Raw genomic sequence first — 17863 nt, 5'->3', positions numbered from 1 at the left:
AGTCACACAAGGACCTTAAACTTCTTTAATTTCTTTCTTCACCCTCTCCTCTTGTATATTACTTTTCTCTAGTATTTGTTCTACCTTTTAAAACAAATGTTTCCCAGAAATATAATATTTATGGAGAAAAATGCATAAGTCACAAGTGAAGAGCTCAGTGGATTTTTATAAAGCAAAACCCACGTGCCTACCACCCAGCTCTAGAAATAGAACGTCACCAGTTCCTCTGAAACCCCTTCATGTCTACTCCCAGTGAACCCAACCCCCAGCCCCCCAGCCACAGGGGAACCATTATTCAAACTTTAGACATAGGTTAATTTCAGATCTGTTTTTGAACTTTATATGCGTGGAATCATAAAGCGTGTAACTGTTCTTTCGCACAACATGATGTCTGTGAGATTCATCCATGTTTTTGTATGTGGCAATAACTTATTCTTCCAGTTGTTACATACTATTCCATTTTATAGGCTGTACCACAACTTTTTAAAGCCATGTTGCTATGGATGGGCATTTGTTTCCAGTTTTGGGTTATTACAGAGAAAGCTGTGCTGAACACTGTCCTCTCTGCCTCCTGGTGTTCGTATGCATGAATTTCTGTTGAGTAAGTGGCAGATTGTCAAGCTGCTGGCTCAGAGGATAGCCCTTCAGCTTTAGTGGGTGATGCCAAAAAACAATTTCAGGTGTTTAAATTTGCACCAGCAGTGTGCGAGAAGGGTTGCACAGCGAGGTCTTGGAATTTCTCTTGACCGACATTTTGAAGGTTTTCCTTCTGTCTCCCTGGTACTGGAACTCTTGCTTCTGATTCTCCTGTATTGCTCCTTTCTGATTTAATTCTCATTTTATTAGAGCATAGCCTATAGTAACTTTCTGAACTAATGGCGGCGGTGGGGTGGTGATCTATGGGAGGTAAAGATTTTGACTTACAAATGAAGGCCCCCTTCTTGGCAGGTTGTTGGCCATAGACTACTAGGATGGGGTTCATTTGGCCTTGACAGGTTGAAGGCAGTGCGTCTAGTCTTGAGATTAAATAGTGTCAGGGTGTTCTGATTCTAGGTCTTTTAGGTGTAACCTTTTAGTTTTTCCTCTTTGGGGACTTTTAGGATCTCATCGTTGTTCCTGGTATCTTGCAATTTTAATATATACCTTGCTGTGGCTTTTTCTTCTAAACACGATGTTAGGCACCAAGCAGGACTTTTCAGTCTGGAAAAAAAAATCATATCCTTCCCTTCAGGGAAGTTTTCTTCACTTATTTCTTTGATAATTATCTCCTCTAGATTTTCTTCTTTCTTGAAACTGTGATTAATTGAATATTAGTTCTCCTGAATTATTTTTCTAATCTTTTTAATTTTCTCTCTGATTTGCCCATTGCCTTTCTGTTCTACTTTCTAGGATATTTCAATTTTTCTATTAAATTGATTATTTTGCTCTCCTGCTTTTCTTTTTTCTTTTCTGAAAAATTGCTTTTAAGGCTTCTACTTGTTTCATGCACATAATTTTTTTAATCTATATTTTTATTTCTTTTATTCATCTTACATGTTCTTAATGATAGTGTTTAAGTTTTCTTATGATTTCTATGCTGGCTTTGTCTCCACTGAGTTTCTTTTCTCCTATTTGTTTCTTTTTATTACTGTTGGAGACCCTTGATGAATTTCTCGTGATCCTCAGACATACAATATTTTTAACAGTGGAACAGTGATTGACTAACAGCTTGATTAGATGGATTTTTTTTGTTGAAAAGATTTTGAGGAAAATCCTGGAAGCAGTTTCTGTTTCTTTTTAGACTTTTTCATATTTGTTTTTTATGGTAACATACAATAAAATGGGCTTTTTTGATGGAAAATTCTATAAATTTTAACACATGTATGGATTGGCATAATCATCGCCACCACAATCAAGATACAGAACAGTTGCATCAACCTGAAGAAACCCCCCTCTGGCTCCATCTCCGTGGCCGCCACATCCTCTCGTCATGTCTAACCCCTGGGGGTCACCAGTCTATTCTCTGTCACTACAGTTTTTCCTTTTCAATAATCATAGAAATGGAATCAGATAGTGTATAAACTTTTGAGACTGGCTCCTCTCACTCCCAAATGCCTTTGGGATTTATCTAACTTGTTGCAAGAGACAATATTTTATTCCTTACTATTGGGGGCCAGTATTCTACTATGTGGATGTACCACAGTTTGTCTATCTACTCATTTGTTGAAGGGCATTTGAGTTGTTTCCAGATTTACTGATTGATGACAACCAGAACTGGTGTAACCATTTGTGTAAGGTTTTTGTATGAGCGTAAGTTTTCACTTCTCTAAGGGATGAGTTGCTAGGTCAGTGGTAGGAGTGTGTTTAACTTTGTGTGAAACTGCCAAACCATTTACTGCAGTAGTTGTACCATTTTGCATTCCCGCCAGCAATGTGTGAGGGTTTCACTCATTTCTTTTCCTCATCAGCACTTGGTACCATCACTGATTTTTATTCAACCATCCAATAGGTGTGTAACATACCTTATTGTGATCCTTTGCTGTATATTTGATTTGCAATTTTCTCCCAGTCTGTAGCTTTCCTGTTTACTCATTTAACTGTTTTTATTCATGTATGAAAACTGTATTTCATAAGGCCAGGCCTCTTATTTTTTTTTTTTTTTTCCATTTTTCCCCCCTTCTAAATCACAGGGAAGGCAGTGTATGTCAGCTGGGGTCAAAACTCCCAGAAGGCGGGAACTGAGAGTATCTAACACAACGTTCGTGAATTTTGATCTCACTGACTGTGTGGCCGTCAGGACCTGTTCGGGCTGTTCCCAGGGACAGGGTGAGTTGTTTGAGTGGATAAGACAGATAGTGAATAAGTACTCATGTAAATGTGGTAAATAGTGGCCAGCCATTGTGGTTCATTATTTCTTTCAGCTGTAAGATTGCATCAGTAGAAATTGCGGCTCCAGTCTCCTAGAATAAATCTGAGAGGAGGCCAGGTGCTCTCACTGTGGCCCCTGCAGCCGCACATCCTTTTCCTAAATGGATCTGTCACCCTGTATCAGTACGGTGCCGTGTCTCTGCTGGACCCTGAGCTTCTTAAAGACAGGCATCACATCTCTCCTTTTAATTGACGTAGAGTTGATTTACAATATTACATTAGCTTCAGGTGTACAGTATAGTAGTTCAATATTTTTATGGATTGCACTCCATTTAAAGTTATTATAAAATATTAGCGATGGTTCCCTGTACAACATGTTCTTGCAGCTTATTTATGTTATGCACAGTAGGTTGTACCTTGTAAGCCCCTACCCCTATCTTGCACCTCTGTGTTCCCTCTCCCCACTGGTAGCCACTGTTCTGTTCTCAATATCTGGTCATACCTCTTTTGCTCAGAGTTTTATTATTAGTAGCCTGGTGCCCAGTAGGTTTGTTCATTAAATTAATGAATGGAATTGGATGGATAGACATATGGATACAAAGTAACACACATGTAAGCTTTCCTGAAAGAGCCAGACGTCAAGTACTTTATATTGGTAACAGCCCAAGGCTTGCTGTACTCACAGAGACACCATAGGAATTCTTGTTCACTTATTAACCATATCTCAGAGGTGGTGAGAATTACCTTGGAGAACTCACGGGCCAAGGTGAAAAGATGGAGAGAGCAATCTATTTGATTTGATCTTTGTAAACAGACAAGCCAAGTAATTCAAGTAAATATGCTCTTGTGGTTTGTTTGAATCACCAACCTAGATAATTGTTTGTTTTTTTTTAATTAAATGAATAATCAACAAGTCTCCACTGTGCTCCCCTCCGCATATACATAGAGCCAAAGATTGTTTTTATTTGGGTGGCATCTGAGTTTAAGAATGTTGAAGTCATAATAGGAATAAAAAATGCCTTATGGCAGTCATTTCGAATGATAATACCTCAGCTATTTAATAGCTTCACTGTTTCATATCGTTCATAAGACCCTGAAAAAAAAAGCACACTACTTCTTATGAGCTCTAATCTCTTCTCACTGGATGATCTTGGCTAAGCCGTCTCTTTCATTTATTTAAAAAAAAAAGTCTATTTCCGGTTCTGTTTAAGGAACTGAGTGGTACAGAGATGAAATACACATAGTTCTCGTCTGCTAGGTGCTCTCCATCTAGGAGCAAAAATAACGTCTAAGCCAGTGAATGTAATAGTGTGATGCATCTGATACTATAGGATTGAACCAGGTCAGTGAGGGGAGCGAGGAAAGGGGTCAGGTAAGATCTCATGATAGAATGACTTGAGCAGGGTTTAGAATGGTGAATAGGAGTTTGCAGAGGGGAAGAGGCAGAGAAATGTATGCAAAAGAAAACTCCAAAAAGTGAGTCATGTTTGGGGAATTGAAAAGAGGTCCAATAGGGCTGAGTTGTAGAGCTGCTTGTGGCATTAGATGAACTACAGAAGTCACAGTGGGTGGTATCATGGCGCCTTGGCTGCACTGACAGTTCACTGCATGGACCTTGCTGGAATGCAGGATGAAAGCATTAGGGTCCCTCTTTGTTTGTATCTTATTTTTAGATTTTTTTGTGTGTGTGCATTTTATCATGTATATATATAATACAGCAATATGGTAGCATGTATACTATGAGATGGGTACCGAAGTTTTAAATGTTAATGACGGGATGTGGGTATTGTTAGACCACTGCTGCAGTTTCTTCCCAGCTGACTGGACTGGCCGCTGTCTTGATGAATCACGTGGAGATTGTGTGAGGGCAACACTGCTAAGTGTAGCCCTGGAGCTAATGCTTAAAAAAATCTGTTACTGTTACTATTTGCCCACCTGATTGATCAAATATTGCTTTTGAGGGTAAATGTTTAAAGTATAAATCTCGTAAGAGGTGGGGTTGGATCTGCCATCAAGGAACTGGAGCAGAGGGATGCAAAGACTAACCCGCAGCACCTTTAGCGGTTGTTAATTAGTAAATTAATGTTCTGTGTCCCTAGTTCCCACTAGACTGTCCTGAGTGTTGTAGAATGGTTAACAGCACCAGATGCCCGTGGCACTGCCAACCACCCAGTCGTGACAGCCAAAAGAGATGGCAAATGGCACCAAATGCCCCCTGGAGGGCAAACCCAGCCCTGGCGGGGAATGACTGCCCTGGAATACAGGCCACATGAAGGCAGTGCCACTGCAGCTCTTTGTTTCCTTCTATCCCCAGCACATCCCACAGAGCCTGGCTGCAGGCAACGCTCAGGATATGTTTTTTTTCTTGAATAAATGAGTAAATTATAAAATGTTGTAAATATGTGATTCAAAGTACTGAGAACGAACACCCCAGTGACTTCAGTTGCCATTTGTGACAGCAGTCTTTCCTGCCATTGTGAAACCGCCTTTCTTGCCGTTGATAGGTGGGTTTACTGTGAAGACCAGCCAGCTGAAGTTTACCAACTCTCCAAACGCAGTAGCATTTCCATTTCCTCATGCAGCAGTTTTGGAAGACTTGGATGGGTCTCTGACCGGGAAAAATGGAAGTCACGTTCTTGCTTCCATGGAAACCCTTTCAGCTTCTTGTTTGGTCAATGCCAGCTTCAGTCAGCTGGTCCATGGCAGCGTCTGTGAGGAAAACGTGCACTTTCATCGGATGTCTGTTGGTTTGTAAGTTGAATTAATTCTACATTTTGGCTTGTCAACGGGTGTGCGTATATCATTCAGTCTATTGATATTGGTGGAAGGGAAACTGTTTCCCAGATTCTGTTTGAAGTGTTCGGTTCTACGACAGTGAGGTGGGAATAATTTTGACAGCTGTCACATCCTCAGTGTATGGTCATTTTAGGTCCAGAACGCTGGACCAGATCTTGTAGCCCTTGACCTCTCATTGACATTTCGAGTTAATAGCTTCCTCTTGAAAAGACTTGCAAAAAGCAGAACTATATTTAAATTGAGTATTATTTAAAAATTCCAAAATGTCCATCCTCATTTATATGCGTGTACTCTCCCCAAGCTCTCTCTAAGCATTCCGTATGCTCCAGGGACACAATTCTCCAGGGAAGCAAAGTCGCTTCACGCAGTTCATTTTCCTTGTTAATTTCATGAGCTACTGGATCCGTGCAATACGCTTCCTGTTAATATGGGAGCAAGGACTCCATGGTTATGCTACTCAAACTACCACTGAGTCAGCAGCTGGGCTGTTTATAATGCGTAATAGGATTGCTTCTGCCCTCTTTAATTTCCAGGTAATGGTTACTGAGTGTCTAGGGTTCTATCTCTCACCTGTTTCAAATGCATTGTATCTGTTAGCCACACTTCTTTCCTTCCTTGGTTTTTAAGTGTCCCTAACTGCATGACTGTTAAGTCAACTGCTTCAGCGAGACCATGCTGGCATCTTATTTCAACAGAGAAATGCCAGAGAGTGAGTCAGTGTGGTCAGGACTGTATTAAGCCTGCATTCGGGATGCACATGGCACCAGTGGCTAGACATTCCGTTTCAGACGCCTTAACAAGACTCTACTAGCACTGAATCGTCTCAAAGTGTTCCATTTTTGCTTTCCAGACTGTTCATTATTCTATCTAATGTTAATGGGCCCAATTCCAGTGAGTGAAATAACAACGCAGAAGGGTATGTTTTCATCTCTAAGCAGTTTGATTGTGTGGAGTATGACTTATTTATTTACTTTTCATTCTCAGGGATGCATCCTGAGTTTTATTCTTTCAGTGATTTTAGCAAACATGTTTATAATGAGCATGTTGAGATTCATAAAAGGTAGTGATTTATTTCTTACAAGCATTTTTTGAATGAAGAAAATCAAAATAGACCTGTGTAGTTAAAAAGAACATTCTGTGCCTGTGTGATATTGATTTCTCTGTATTCTTGATACTCCTTTTTTTATGCCTTCCTTGGGGACTTGCTGGGAGATGTTCTCTTAGAGCAGCCCTTAGTGGTGTTAGAAGGCTCTCCGGATGTGACCTTGTCTAAGCTTCTCTTCTTGGAGAGCTTCAGGACGTGGTAGGAAAAGGTCCTTACCTTGGCAGCAGGTCATGATCCCAGCATTCAGGGACTGTCAAGGTCAAAAAGATAATAATCTGATACTATATTCTAAGTAGATTCAAAATACTCCTTGCAGACTTAGTAAACAATCTTATGGTTACTGGGGAGAGGGGGTGGGAGGGAATAAATTTGGGAGTTTGAGATTTACAAGTGTTAGCCACTATATATAAAAATAGATTAAAAAAATCTTTCTTTTGTAGAGCACAGGGAACTATGTTCAGTATCTTGTAATAACCTTTAATGGAAAAAATATGAAAATGAATATATGTATGTTTATGCTTGACTGGGACATTGTGCCATACACCAGAGATTGACACATTGTAACTGACTGTACTTCAATTAAAAAAAATACTCCTACTAGGGTGAAAAAGTTGCCTGGATTTGCCTGAAATTTTCCTGGTTTTAAAATAGAACATCTCATGTCCCAGAAACCCTTCAGTCTTGAGAAAACCAGGATGGTTGGTTACCCTGTTCCCTATGTTTCTATTTTAGAATTTCCAGGTTGATTCACAGGTCTAGGACAAATGCTCAGCTACCCCAAATTAGCCCGAGGGAAGTCTCAGCACACCTCCAAGGAGAAGTGCCTCGGCCCTCGTGTCCTCACCCCCAGGGAGATGATCTCTGAGGCCCCGCAGACTCACCACAGAAGTCCTGCAGCAGAACCCCCGCCCCAGGTGATTTGTATTCCAGGTTTAGAAGCACAGCTCTCAGGTCCTTCTAACTTTATCTTTCCAGGATTCCATCCCCAGCTATTTGTGTTCAGTGACTTGATCTCTGTCCCAGAGCATTGTAACCTCATTAGGAACATGTCAGAGATAATAAGCAATTTGAATTCCGCGTAGATGCAAAGTTGGCTGCATTTCATGGAGAAAGGATTAATTTGTTGTGCTCTTTGCCCTGGAGCAAGCACCCTCAGAGTTGATTTGCAAAGCTCTCACGGTCCCGATCTTTTGGGGTTGCATGTTGATGGAGATCTGATGTAGCACAAAGACCCTGCCGCCTTCCCTCTCACCTCTTACCCCCAACGGCCCCAGCACAGGTCTCCAGAGGCCAGGGGGTAAGGCGTTCACAGCTGCATGAACAGGGCACCGGGCCCCGTCACTAACAGTCGAGTGCTTGGGGTGTGATCTCTTCCTTGGAGGCCCCTCCTGGTCCATTTTCACCGTAAAGTTCCCTGTTTGACACTGACAGCCTTCCCTCATGACCTTTCCCAAGGCTGATGCGGGCTCATAACTGTGCCCCTTCCTGCTTTGTAGCCTCCTCTGACTTGACCCCTAGCGGCTGGGTTGACAGAGGCATAGACATATTTGAACTTGGTAATAATGTTTAATGTTTATGTGAAGGAAAAAATTCTCGCCCTCTACAAGGCAGAGTCTAGTTTCTGTTTTGCTAAAATGATAACGTGCCTGAAACACGTGATTCTCTCTTGCTCACCAGTTCCAGAAACGTGCTTTCTTCAGGAGGCACAGGTGTTCAGGACGGCCTTCCTTTCCCAGCTTCCGTTTCTACCAACCTCATCCTTCCTGATGAGATGGGGGTGGTGTTGGCCCTAACCATGGAAGACAGGGCCTCATTTCAGAAAGATGTCGGCCCCGTTTCCTCCAGGAGCCTCATAATGGTGACTTGCCTCACAAAGTTCCTTGGTTTATTGATCCCCAGTTTCCTCTGTATAGAGATAATTACCAGGGGCAAGGCTAATATCACCAATAAGTTTTTTTTTTTTAATATTGAAGTACAGTCAGTTACAATGTGTCAGTTTCTGGTGTGCAGCACAATGTCCCAGTCATGCATATACATACATATATTTGTTTTCATATTCTTTTTCATTAAAGGTTATTACAAGATATTGAATATAGTTCCTTGTGCTATACAGGAGAAACATTTTTTTCTTTTAATCCATTTCCATACATAGTAGCCGACACTTGTGAATCTCAAACTCCCAAATTTATCCTCTCCCACCCTCTTCCCCCCGGTAACCATAAGATTGTCCACCATGTCTGCAAGTCTGTCTCTGTTTTGTAGATAAGTTCATAATGTCCTTTCCCCCCTTTTTTTGAAATTCCACGTATGAGTGATAGCGTATGGTATTTTTCTTTCTCTTTCTGGCTCACTTCACTTAAAATGATGATCTCCAGGTCCATCCATGCATGTTGCTGCAAATGGCATTATTTTATTCTTTTTTATGGCTGAGTAGTATTCCATTGTAGAAATATACCACAGCTGCTTTATCCAGTCATCTGTTGATGGACATTTAGGTTGTTTCCATGTGTTGGCTGTTGTATATAGTGCTGCTATGAACAATCAGTAGGTTTGTGTGTGTGTGTGTGTGTGTGTGTGTGTGTATGCTCCTTTTAGACCTCCTCTGTAAGCTCTTCTCTCGGCCCCTTCCATGCTAGTGTTCCTTAGGGTTCTGTGAGAAGCTTTCCTCACAAGTCTTGCTCTTCCCACGTGACCTAGAATATTCCACAGCCTCAGTTAACATCTACAGATGATTCTAGATTTTTTTCCCCTCTAGTCTATACTGCTTTGCTGAATTCCAGACCCATTTCTCCAATTGCCCTTAGAATCTGCACTGTCCACCCAGCACAGGTGGCTACTGAACCATCGAAATGTGACTTGCCCAAGTGGAGATGTGCTCTAAGTTTATACGCCTGATTTCTAAGACTTCATAAGAAAAAAAGAATGTAAAATAGCTCAGTGATTTTTTTCTGTTGACTATGTTGATCTGATAATGTTTTGACTATATTGGGTTAAATATATTATTAAAATTAATTTCATCTGTTTCTTTTAAATTTCCCCACGCGGCTATGATAAAATTTGAGATTCTATCTATGCCTCGCATTTATGGCTTGCATTCTACTTCCACTGAGCAGCCACGCTTTCAGTATTTCCGCTCGAGTATTCAATAACTGTCTCAAACTCAATTTGTCAAAACTGAACATACGATCTTTATTCCATAGACCTGTCCCTCCCTGGGTGTTCAGGCGAATGATTCAATTATCTAAACTGGAAATGGGAGTCATCCTCAACTCATCTTCTTACTCATTTCGCACATGAGTCACCTACCAAGTCCAGTCCATTTTCTCCGCTAGAAAATTCCTCTCGAGTTTTTCTGCTTCTCTCCTTCCCAGCCTCCCCTCTCTGGTCCAGGTGGCCGTTCCTCTCACCTGTATAACCACAAAAGCTGCTTCAATTGCCACCTTGCTGTGATCTCGCCCTTAAATTTTGTGTCTTTGTAAAACAGGTCGGGTCTTGCCCTCCATACACTCCCTGAGACTTAGTCTGGGCTCCCCAGTGCCCCCCGATGAAACCCCACCACTTGTCATGGCTCTTGGCTGCTTCCTCACCTGCTCCCGTTGCACGTTCTAGCATCGTTCCTCTACGCCCTGCCTTCCCTGCCCTGCCTTTTTATGCCTCAGCCACACTCAACTTCTTTGTGCTTTTCAGTCCAGGAGGAGGTTCAGCTTCCATGAAGCCAACATGAAGGTCGTTTTTCTCGGGGAAGCCCCCCCAAGCCTGCGTACAGCCTGTGTACCCCCGCTCTGTGCTGGCTCTCTGTACTCGCTCTGACCAGTACACACAGCTCTTACACTGCTTCATAAACTGTCCCTCCCTTCTCCTACATGCTAAGTAGGGCAAGGATGGGTTTTTTGGTTTGTTTATTTGCTCTTTTGTTTGTATTATGGTGCCCAATACCACGCCGAACACATAGTGACTCAATACAATTAGTATTGAAAAAATTAGTAACATTTAAGAAATTGCAGACTCCCCCCGCACCTCAAATCTTCCTCTAGTGTCCTTATCCATTTCTTTCCAGGACATGTTTATGAGGAGTCCTTGGCATTCAGCTTTCCTTCAGAAAACCCAGAATTAAGATACTGTCCTCAATCTTTATTTCTAAAATTCCTAGGAACATCTAAAAAATACTTAAGAATGTCCTTTCATAATGTCTTCTGGGCTTTTGCTTGCCTGGGGCGGTCACTTGACCAGACATTGACCAGGCAATTTACTTTAACCACTGATTCCTTCTCCACTCTGCCCCGGCCCCACCCGTTACTGAATCAGCAGTTGGCCTGTATTTGCAATCGTCTTCTTGTCCTGGTGGTACAGATGCACACATTTGTGGTGGGGGGAACGAGCGCCAACTTTCACAATTACCGTCTGGGAGTCATTAGTTTTTCAGTCTAGAGCATTCTACAGCTCCTTCAGTGGACATAGATTTTTTTCAAATATCAGTAAATCAAGCCTTGATCTGTCTTCCAGTTACTAAATGGATTGTGGGGGAAATTGAAAGAGTTTACAAGATGTTGTAGGCTGGCCAACCAGTCTTTCTGTGTTTTAACAGGAAGTACATAAAGTCAAGTCAGGACAGAGGCATATGTTTGAAATTATTTTTCAAAGGCTGAAGAATGGAGAAGTAATTAAGAATCATTTGTGGGTATAAGTCATAGCCCACCCTCCCTCCTCCGCTTCCTAGGTTTGTTCCCAGACAAGCTACTTCACCTCTGTCTGCCTCAGTTCTCACATCAGTAAAATGGGTTCAGTGGTACTCACCTCACAGGGCCATTATCTGGCATCAGTAAATGTTGTCTTTCATAAGTCTCTCCATTTGCGATTTACAAAACAACATATAAACGTTCTACTAATAGAATGAAAAATCACAGATGATTATGTTTCTGAGAAACAAATGCCAGGCCGGGGAATTAAGTCGGCTCAAATGTAACTTAATCCAATTCTTGGAAAATAGGGACCACTTTCCAACAGTCACATGACATCACACTGACACAACAGAGCCTCCCAGAAAGTCTTGGAATCTGGAATCTTTCAGGACACCGTTTTTTGATTCACCGTGCCCCCAGTGCCTTCTGTTTCTCTCTTCCCGTTTCTCCGAGAAAAGAAAAGGTTAATGTTGTGGCTGATCACCTTGGTTCTTAGATCTTGCTTAATATCCTCTCCTGTAGTGCTTGCGTTCAGTTCTTACCTGTGGAACTGCGCTTAATGTGCCAGTGTTCAGAGCACGAGGCACCCCCTGCCTCTGCCACTGCAAAAGTGAAGAAGAGTTCAAATGGAAACCGTGGCCTAGCTTTGCCTTTAATAACCGCCTGACTCTCCTTCCTAGGGATAAATAGGCATCGCATCACTAATGGTATCTTTTCTGTTCTCAAAAAAAAAAAATAATCCCCAAATCCATGTGAGACAGGAAAATTCCAAGAAGTATTATCCTCTCTTGGCAGCAGAATTTTCAGAAGTAAAACAGAAAAAGATCTAAAAATCTAAACGGAGCCCAGACTCAGGAAGGGTGCCAGCCATACTCTATGGCTGTGAAGGTTCATGAATAATAAAAGGGTCCAGTGAAGTGCTGGTTAAGTGTTTAACAACCAGGTCTCTAGAATTAAAAAAAAACAACAACCCTAATTTGTAGATTTGCCAAATTCCATGGTGAAAGTACTCTCACCTGACCTGTAAGAGGCTCCCTTCGTGATGTCCCTGCACACGGAGGTGGGAAGAGGGGCTGACCACGGGCTCGTGACCGGGTGCCCGGCAGCCCCTCGAGCACCAGGTGTGTCCACATATAAAAGGGAAGGTGTGCTTTGCAGTTTAACTCCCCACCTGATGCACAAAATGGTTTTTCACTCTTCGTGACAGGTGGTTGTCTCCTTTGGGGCTGTGCAGCTCCAGTGGTGGGATTCTCAGGTCCTGAGATAGCCATTCCAGCTGCATCCCACGGGTCAGGAGAGGAGGGGCAGGAATGTGTGAAGCGGCATCTTAGGTAGGACGACAGACAGCTATTGCGTCTTTTCAAGGACTGAGGTATGATAAGCAAGAATTATTATCCTAAGTGTGTTGTAAAAACAGTAGACACGACCTTTGATTAAGAGCTTGGTTTATTCTGGGACTTCTCTACAACAAATGCTTATTGCTGTAGCCAACTCTGAAAAAAAAAAAAACTAAACAGAAATATACACCTGCAAAGTCACGGAAACGCAGGGGTTATGAAATCCCACGGCCGGTCTCTCTCTGTCGAACAGTTCTATTTCTTTGTGTGAATTTAAGGATGGCTAAAACTTTAGGGGAAAGACTGAGGGTGCCGGTTTCTTTTCTCTTTGTGGGTGTCCTATTCAGAAGGAGAAGTACTGAAGTGTTTCTCACTCAATAACGGGACGTATAAAAAAATCGCTTACTGACACACGTAAGATGTTACTGGGTGATGGCAGGTCAGCAGGTGGAAGAGTGGCTCTCTGACAAGGACTTGTTATGAGCCCAGTGTATTTTTAAAGGGTGCTCAAGCGAAGCCTTGCCACAAAAATCTGCTGGCGATGCTCAACATTTTGCTTTTGTCCTCTTTGTGCGGTGGGAGATGAACGCAAAAGCAAGCAGGGATATCCAGGCAGTGCCGACAGCATCCTTTGGGGCCAGTTATTATGGTGTGTCTGGCTTAGGAGCTGCATAATTATAAAGGGTTTATTTCACAATTGTTCTGAATTTAGAGCATTTAGAGCTCAGTGCCGTGTTTGTCTTAATACACAGAGATGCGGAGCCTCAGGAAAAGTTAGCTAATGGTAAACACGAACCAGGGAGTTAATATTTGTTCTCACTGGGATTGTTGACTGCCTAACAAATCCTCTGAGGGCAGCAGACATTCGACAGCCCTGCCCAGCACATGGGCGCTACGTTACATAACTGTTTATGCAACTAGTATTGTAAACTGGTACTTGAGTTGGGATGTTTTATCAAGGTATAGAGCTATATTTCTAAAGGGAAATGTCCCTTAATTAAAAACAGTCTCAGTGATTAAAAAAAAAATTTAAGCTACCCCAGAGAAAAAGAAAGGCTTGTCGTCCTTTTGTCTTCGATTGTATGCAGGAGCTGTTGCAGAGGTAAGGGTTAACATTTCAAATGGACTGGTTGCCTCCTGATTTCTTGCACATAAAGCCACGAGAAGTTCAGGGAGAGACTTCTTCCCCTAGTAATGAAGCTCTTTGCTGCTAATGGCCCATGCAGACTCCCTTGGCTCCTCCAAATTAGAAATACTTGTGTGCTCCTTTGCTTCATTAACAGTAAAGAGAGGGAGATTGGTGGCTATTTAGGGCATGGGGAAATTGGTGGCTATTTAGGGCAAGCGAAAATTGTAGTAATTATGGTTGGTAAATTCTCTTCATGGTTTCCTTCTTCTCTTGATGTTCGTTTGGTGCTTTTCAGGGAAGCCCACCACCGTCACTGCCGGCCCCTGGCCTAAAAGGATGGGAGCTGATTTGACTTAGAATGTTTGGCCCCCTGGCTGATGGTCAACACAAGGCATCCTGCCTCCGGGGAGATGGCTCCTTTGCATTTTGATTTGCTTTTTTCAGAATGCACCATGTGACCCTTTCCATTGCTAACTGTGATAAAGGTGTATTGGATAACCTCCTTCTATACCTGGATTACATTACAGAAAGCTGGTGCTGCCCACGAGGACCTGTGAAATTGCATCCCACATCAGTCTTGGTTGAGATGGTTGGGGCAGCCTGAGAGGCTCAGGGCAGTGCATGGAGAAGGAAGGGGAAAGGATCATTTAGGACCACAATGTGCTATGATTGCGTCTCTGGTTGATCAAGGGATTAGCATCAGATTATACCGGATGCTGGATGGAGGAAAGGCGTCCAAAGGAAGGTACAAAAGCCCCCAAGACAAATTGAACTGAATTAATGTTGGCATGTAGTGGTTTTACAATATTTGAAGACAGGGTCATGTTTATGGGGGCTTTCAGAAACTGGGGAGTATGGCCTGAGACATGGCTCCTTGAAGAGTTGAAATGACAATCTATAAGAAACTGAATCAGGAGAAATCAGATCCTAAAACTGATTTATAGATGTGATGCTAACAGAAATTTGAGAAATAAGTAACTCTAGTCCAAGTGACCAAGGGGAATCTTGGGGCTACAGTGCTGAAAGGAGGAAGAATTTCTGGAAATATGCATGGTCTCTGAAGGAAAGAGTGGTAGAATACAGGTCAGAGGAGTTAAACATGAACAGATGGATGAGCTTGAACAAATAGAATTCTTTTGGTCTATAGTTAACAAACAAACAAACCTCAGACCCCTACTTGTAGAAGTGGTTTAACTGAGAGCACTTGACTAGGATAGAAGAAATCTAAGTTCATAAGAAAATCTTAACATTTTGCTAAACCAGGGCCCATGGTGAGTGCAGATTGTTTGGATGTGCCCAGGAGAGGTTTTCTGACCATTGAACCTAAGTCTTTAAATCCTCTTGGCAAATAGCCTATTGATACTGGGGTTGACCGCATCAGTATCATCAATCGCTTGTTTCCTTTGATGCATAAGTTTACAAGAAACCTCCTGATACTTATGTGGTTTTCTGGGTAGATTTCCCTGGGAAGAAACATCACTAAGTGGCCAGTTGGAGTGTTCTATTCTCATTTAATACTTGTCTATTCACTCAACAAACATTTGTTGAGTACCTACTATGTGACAGGCAGTTTCATTTCTCACTTTGAATTATTTTTTTAATTGTAGTAGAGTCAGTTTACAATGTTGTGTCAATTTCTGGTATACAGCATAATGTTTCAGTCATACATAGACATACATATTTTCATTTTCATATTCTTTTTCATTACAGGTGACTATTAGATATCAAATATAGTTCCCTGTGCTATACAGAACAAACTTGTTGTTTATTTTATATATAGTGGTTTCTATTTGCAAGCCTCTAACTCCCAATTTATCCATTCCCACCCCCCTTCCCTTGCTGGTAACCATAAATTTGTTTTCTATGTCTATGAGTCTGTTTCTGTTTTATAAATAAGTCCATCTGTGTCTTTTTTTTAAAGATTCCACATGTGAGTGATATCATATGGTATTTTTCTTTCTCTTTCTGACTTACTTCACTTAGAATGATGATCTCCAGGTCCATGCATGTTGCTGCAAATGGCATTATTTCACTCTTTTTTATGGCTGAGTAGTATTCCATTGTATACCTGTATACCACAATTTCTTTATCCAGTCACCTGTTGATGGACATTTAGGTTGTTTCCAGGTCTTAGCTATTGTAAATACTCACTGTGAATTGTTAAATGGAAACTCTGATTTATCAGTATGTCTCTTGTGGAGATAGGTCTCGTGATTCACTTTCCAGACCCCATACATCTCTGTGAACGCTGAAGGCCGGCACTTTCAGAACCTGAAACACTCAGAATCACTCTCTGGACTGTGAGGAATCCTTCATGATATATACTGACCATGGTACCCACTGAGCCTAACTCATTTGCCTCTTTGGTATTTCTCGGTTCCAACTTATCTGTTCTGATCACATTTGCTTTACATTTATTTCCCAGAAGCCTATCTTCGTTTATTAAATATATTAGTTGGGCTGAATCATGCTCGGTGATCTCCTGGGACTCGGGAACTCTTGGTTTCAGTCAGAGGGAGAGAGATCTGTGATGGCTGAGGAGAGAGGCTAGAAAATACAAGGAAGGAAATGAAGGTTCCTAAAGCTTGTCTAAAATTTAAAAATAAATTTCATAAATGGAGGAGGAATTTGAGGATGTGAACATCCCACAACTGGAAGACAAAATACAGAGGGAATTCCCACATGGGTGCTGGAACAAGCGACCTTCATGCCCGTTCTGATCCTGAGACTATGAGTCCAGGACTGTCCTTTAGTTCCCACCTAAATCCTGATACGTATGCGGAAAAAAAGCCCTGGGTATTCCAATTCCAAAGAGGGGAAGAAGTCTCCCCACCGAGATTTCTAAAGGCTCCGTGGCTATTGCACTGGGACATCTGGAAAAGAGAGGTTCTTTCATTCCAGGTGCCCCGAGCATTCTTCATCCCTGTCATTTTGTTAGTTGATAGATGACACAAACACACTTGACCTTCCAAGAAGTATGTATCAAGTACTGCACTGCCGGGGCGAAAGCTCTGTACCGCCAAAGGTTCTGAGTGTGCTTTTAAGTGAGCAGATATCCTGGATAAACCTCTAGAGGTTAAAATAGGGAGCCAGAGTGGCAAACCTGCCAGGTTTGCCACGTCTGAGGTTCTCTCTTCGATGAGCCGTAGGTCGACGTTGTTGGCCTTGGTGATGGTCAGCTGCGTACGTAGATTATTGCTGTAAGTTTCACAGTCACTATGTAAGCTACATACTGTATTGTCTGCATTATAAAAAGAAATACATTAAAACTTAAAGAGGGCTGGTGATCCCCCCAAGTTCATACACCTCGTGAACACAGATGCAGATTGACCCCTGTTTGACAATGGTGCCCAAGCATTTAACACTAAAACCAGTTTCCTCTTTATAATATGCCAGTGGGTTGTAAATTGGCTTTCCATGTGCTCAGGCCCCACCTCACTTTGAAGACCCAACATCCTCCTTTGTCTCATTTCCCTCTACTTTGAGAATTTAATTATCTGCCTGCAGCAAATGCCACAGTTAAAAGATTCTCAGGAAAACTAAACCAGAGGGGGAAGGACAGTCATAATATGTGTTGATTTTTTTTTTAACTTTTGCTTTACTTTTTTTTCCTATCCATTTTGACTTTCTTTTATGGTCTAGCATGGGGCAAGATCTATTTACATTATAGTGAAGTCTTAAAAATCACTTTCTGGGATGGGCGTGTAGAATAAGTTGTAGAAACTTAAAACCTTCTAGTTCTAGCCATGACACCCGCATACTCCTTTTGCTGTATTTGGCCTCAGTTTCCTCACTTAGGTAAAATGCAGTTCTTCTGGAAACCCTTTCTGTACGTTGGGAGGTTGGTAGCAGCTGCTTTGGGGAGAGTTCCTCCGTGCATCCTCCATTCATGAGACAGATGTGATCTGAGCACGTGTTGTGTGCAGGGCCTGGTGTCGGAGGCAGGATTAGCTAAAAAAAGAGAAATGTC

The 17863-nt window shown here is 42.0% G+C and overlaps 1 protein-coding gene across 9 annotated transcripts in view; it reads left to right on the top strand.

The window, feature by feature from the left end:
* PKHD1 (PKHD1 ciliary IPT domain containing fibrocystin/polyductin) overlaps positions 1-17863 on the top strand; it is a 368588-nt gene that overhangs the window by 173374 nt on the left and 177351 nt on the right. For all 9 annotated transcript variants that reach the window (XM_064476570.1, XM_031434550.2, XM_064476573.1 and 6 more), the window contains 2 exons: positions 2670-2805; positions 5352-5598. In XM_064476570.1, coding sequence (XP_064332640.1) covers positions 2670-2805; positions 5352-5598 — 383 coding nt within the window. The remainder of the gene's footprint in view (positions 1-2669; positions 2806-5351; positions 5599-17863) is intronic.

The sequence above is a fragment of the Camelus dromedarius genome, chromosome 19 (genome assembly GCF_036321535.1).
Source record: "Camelus dromedarius isolate mCamDro1 chromosome 19, mCamDro1.pat, whole genome shotgun sequence".
NCBI lineage: Eukaryota > Metazoa > Chordata > Mammalia > Artiodactyla > Camelidae > Camelus > Camelus dromedarius.
Note: the sequence above shows the minus strand (reverse complement) of the source record. Positions and strands in the feature narration are given on the sequence as shown.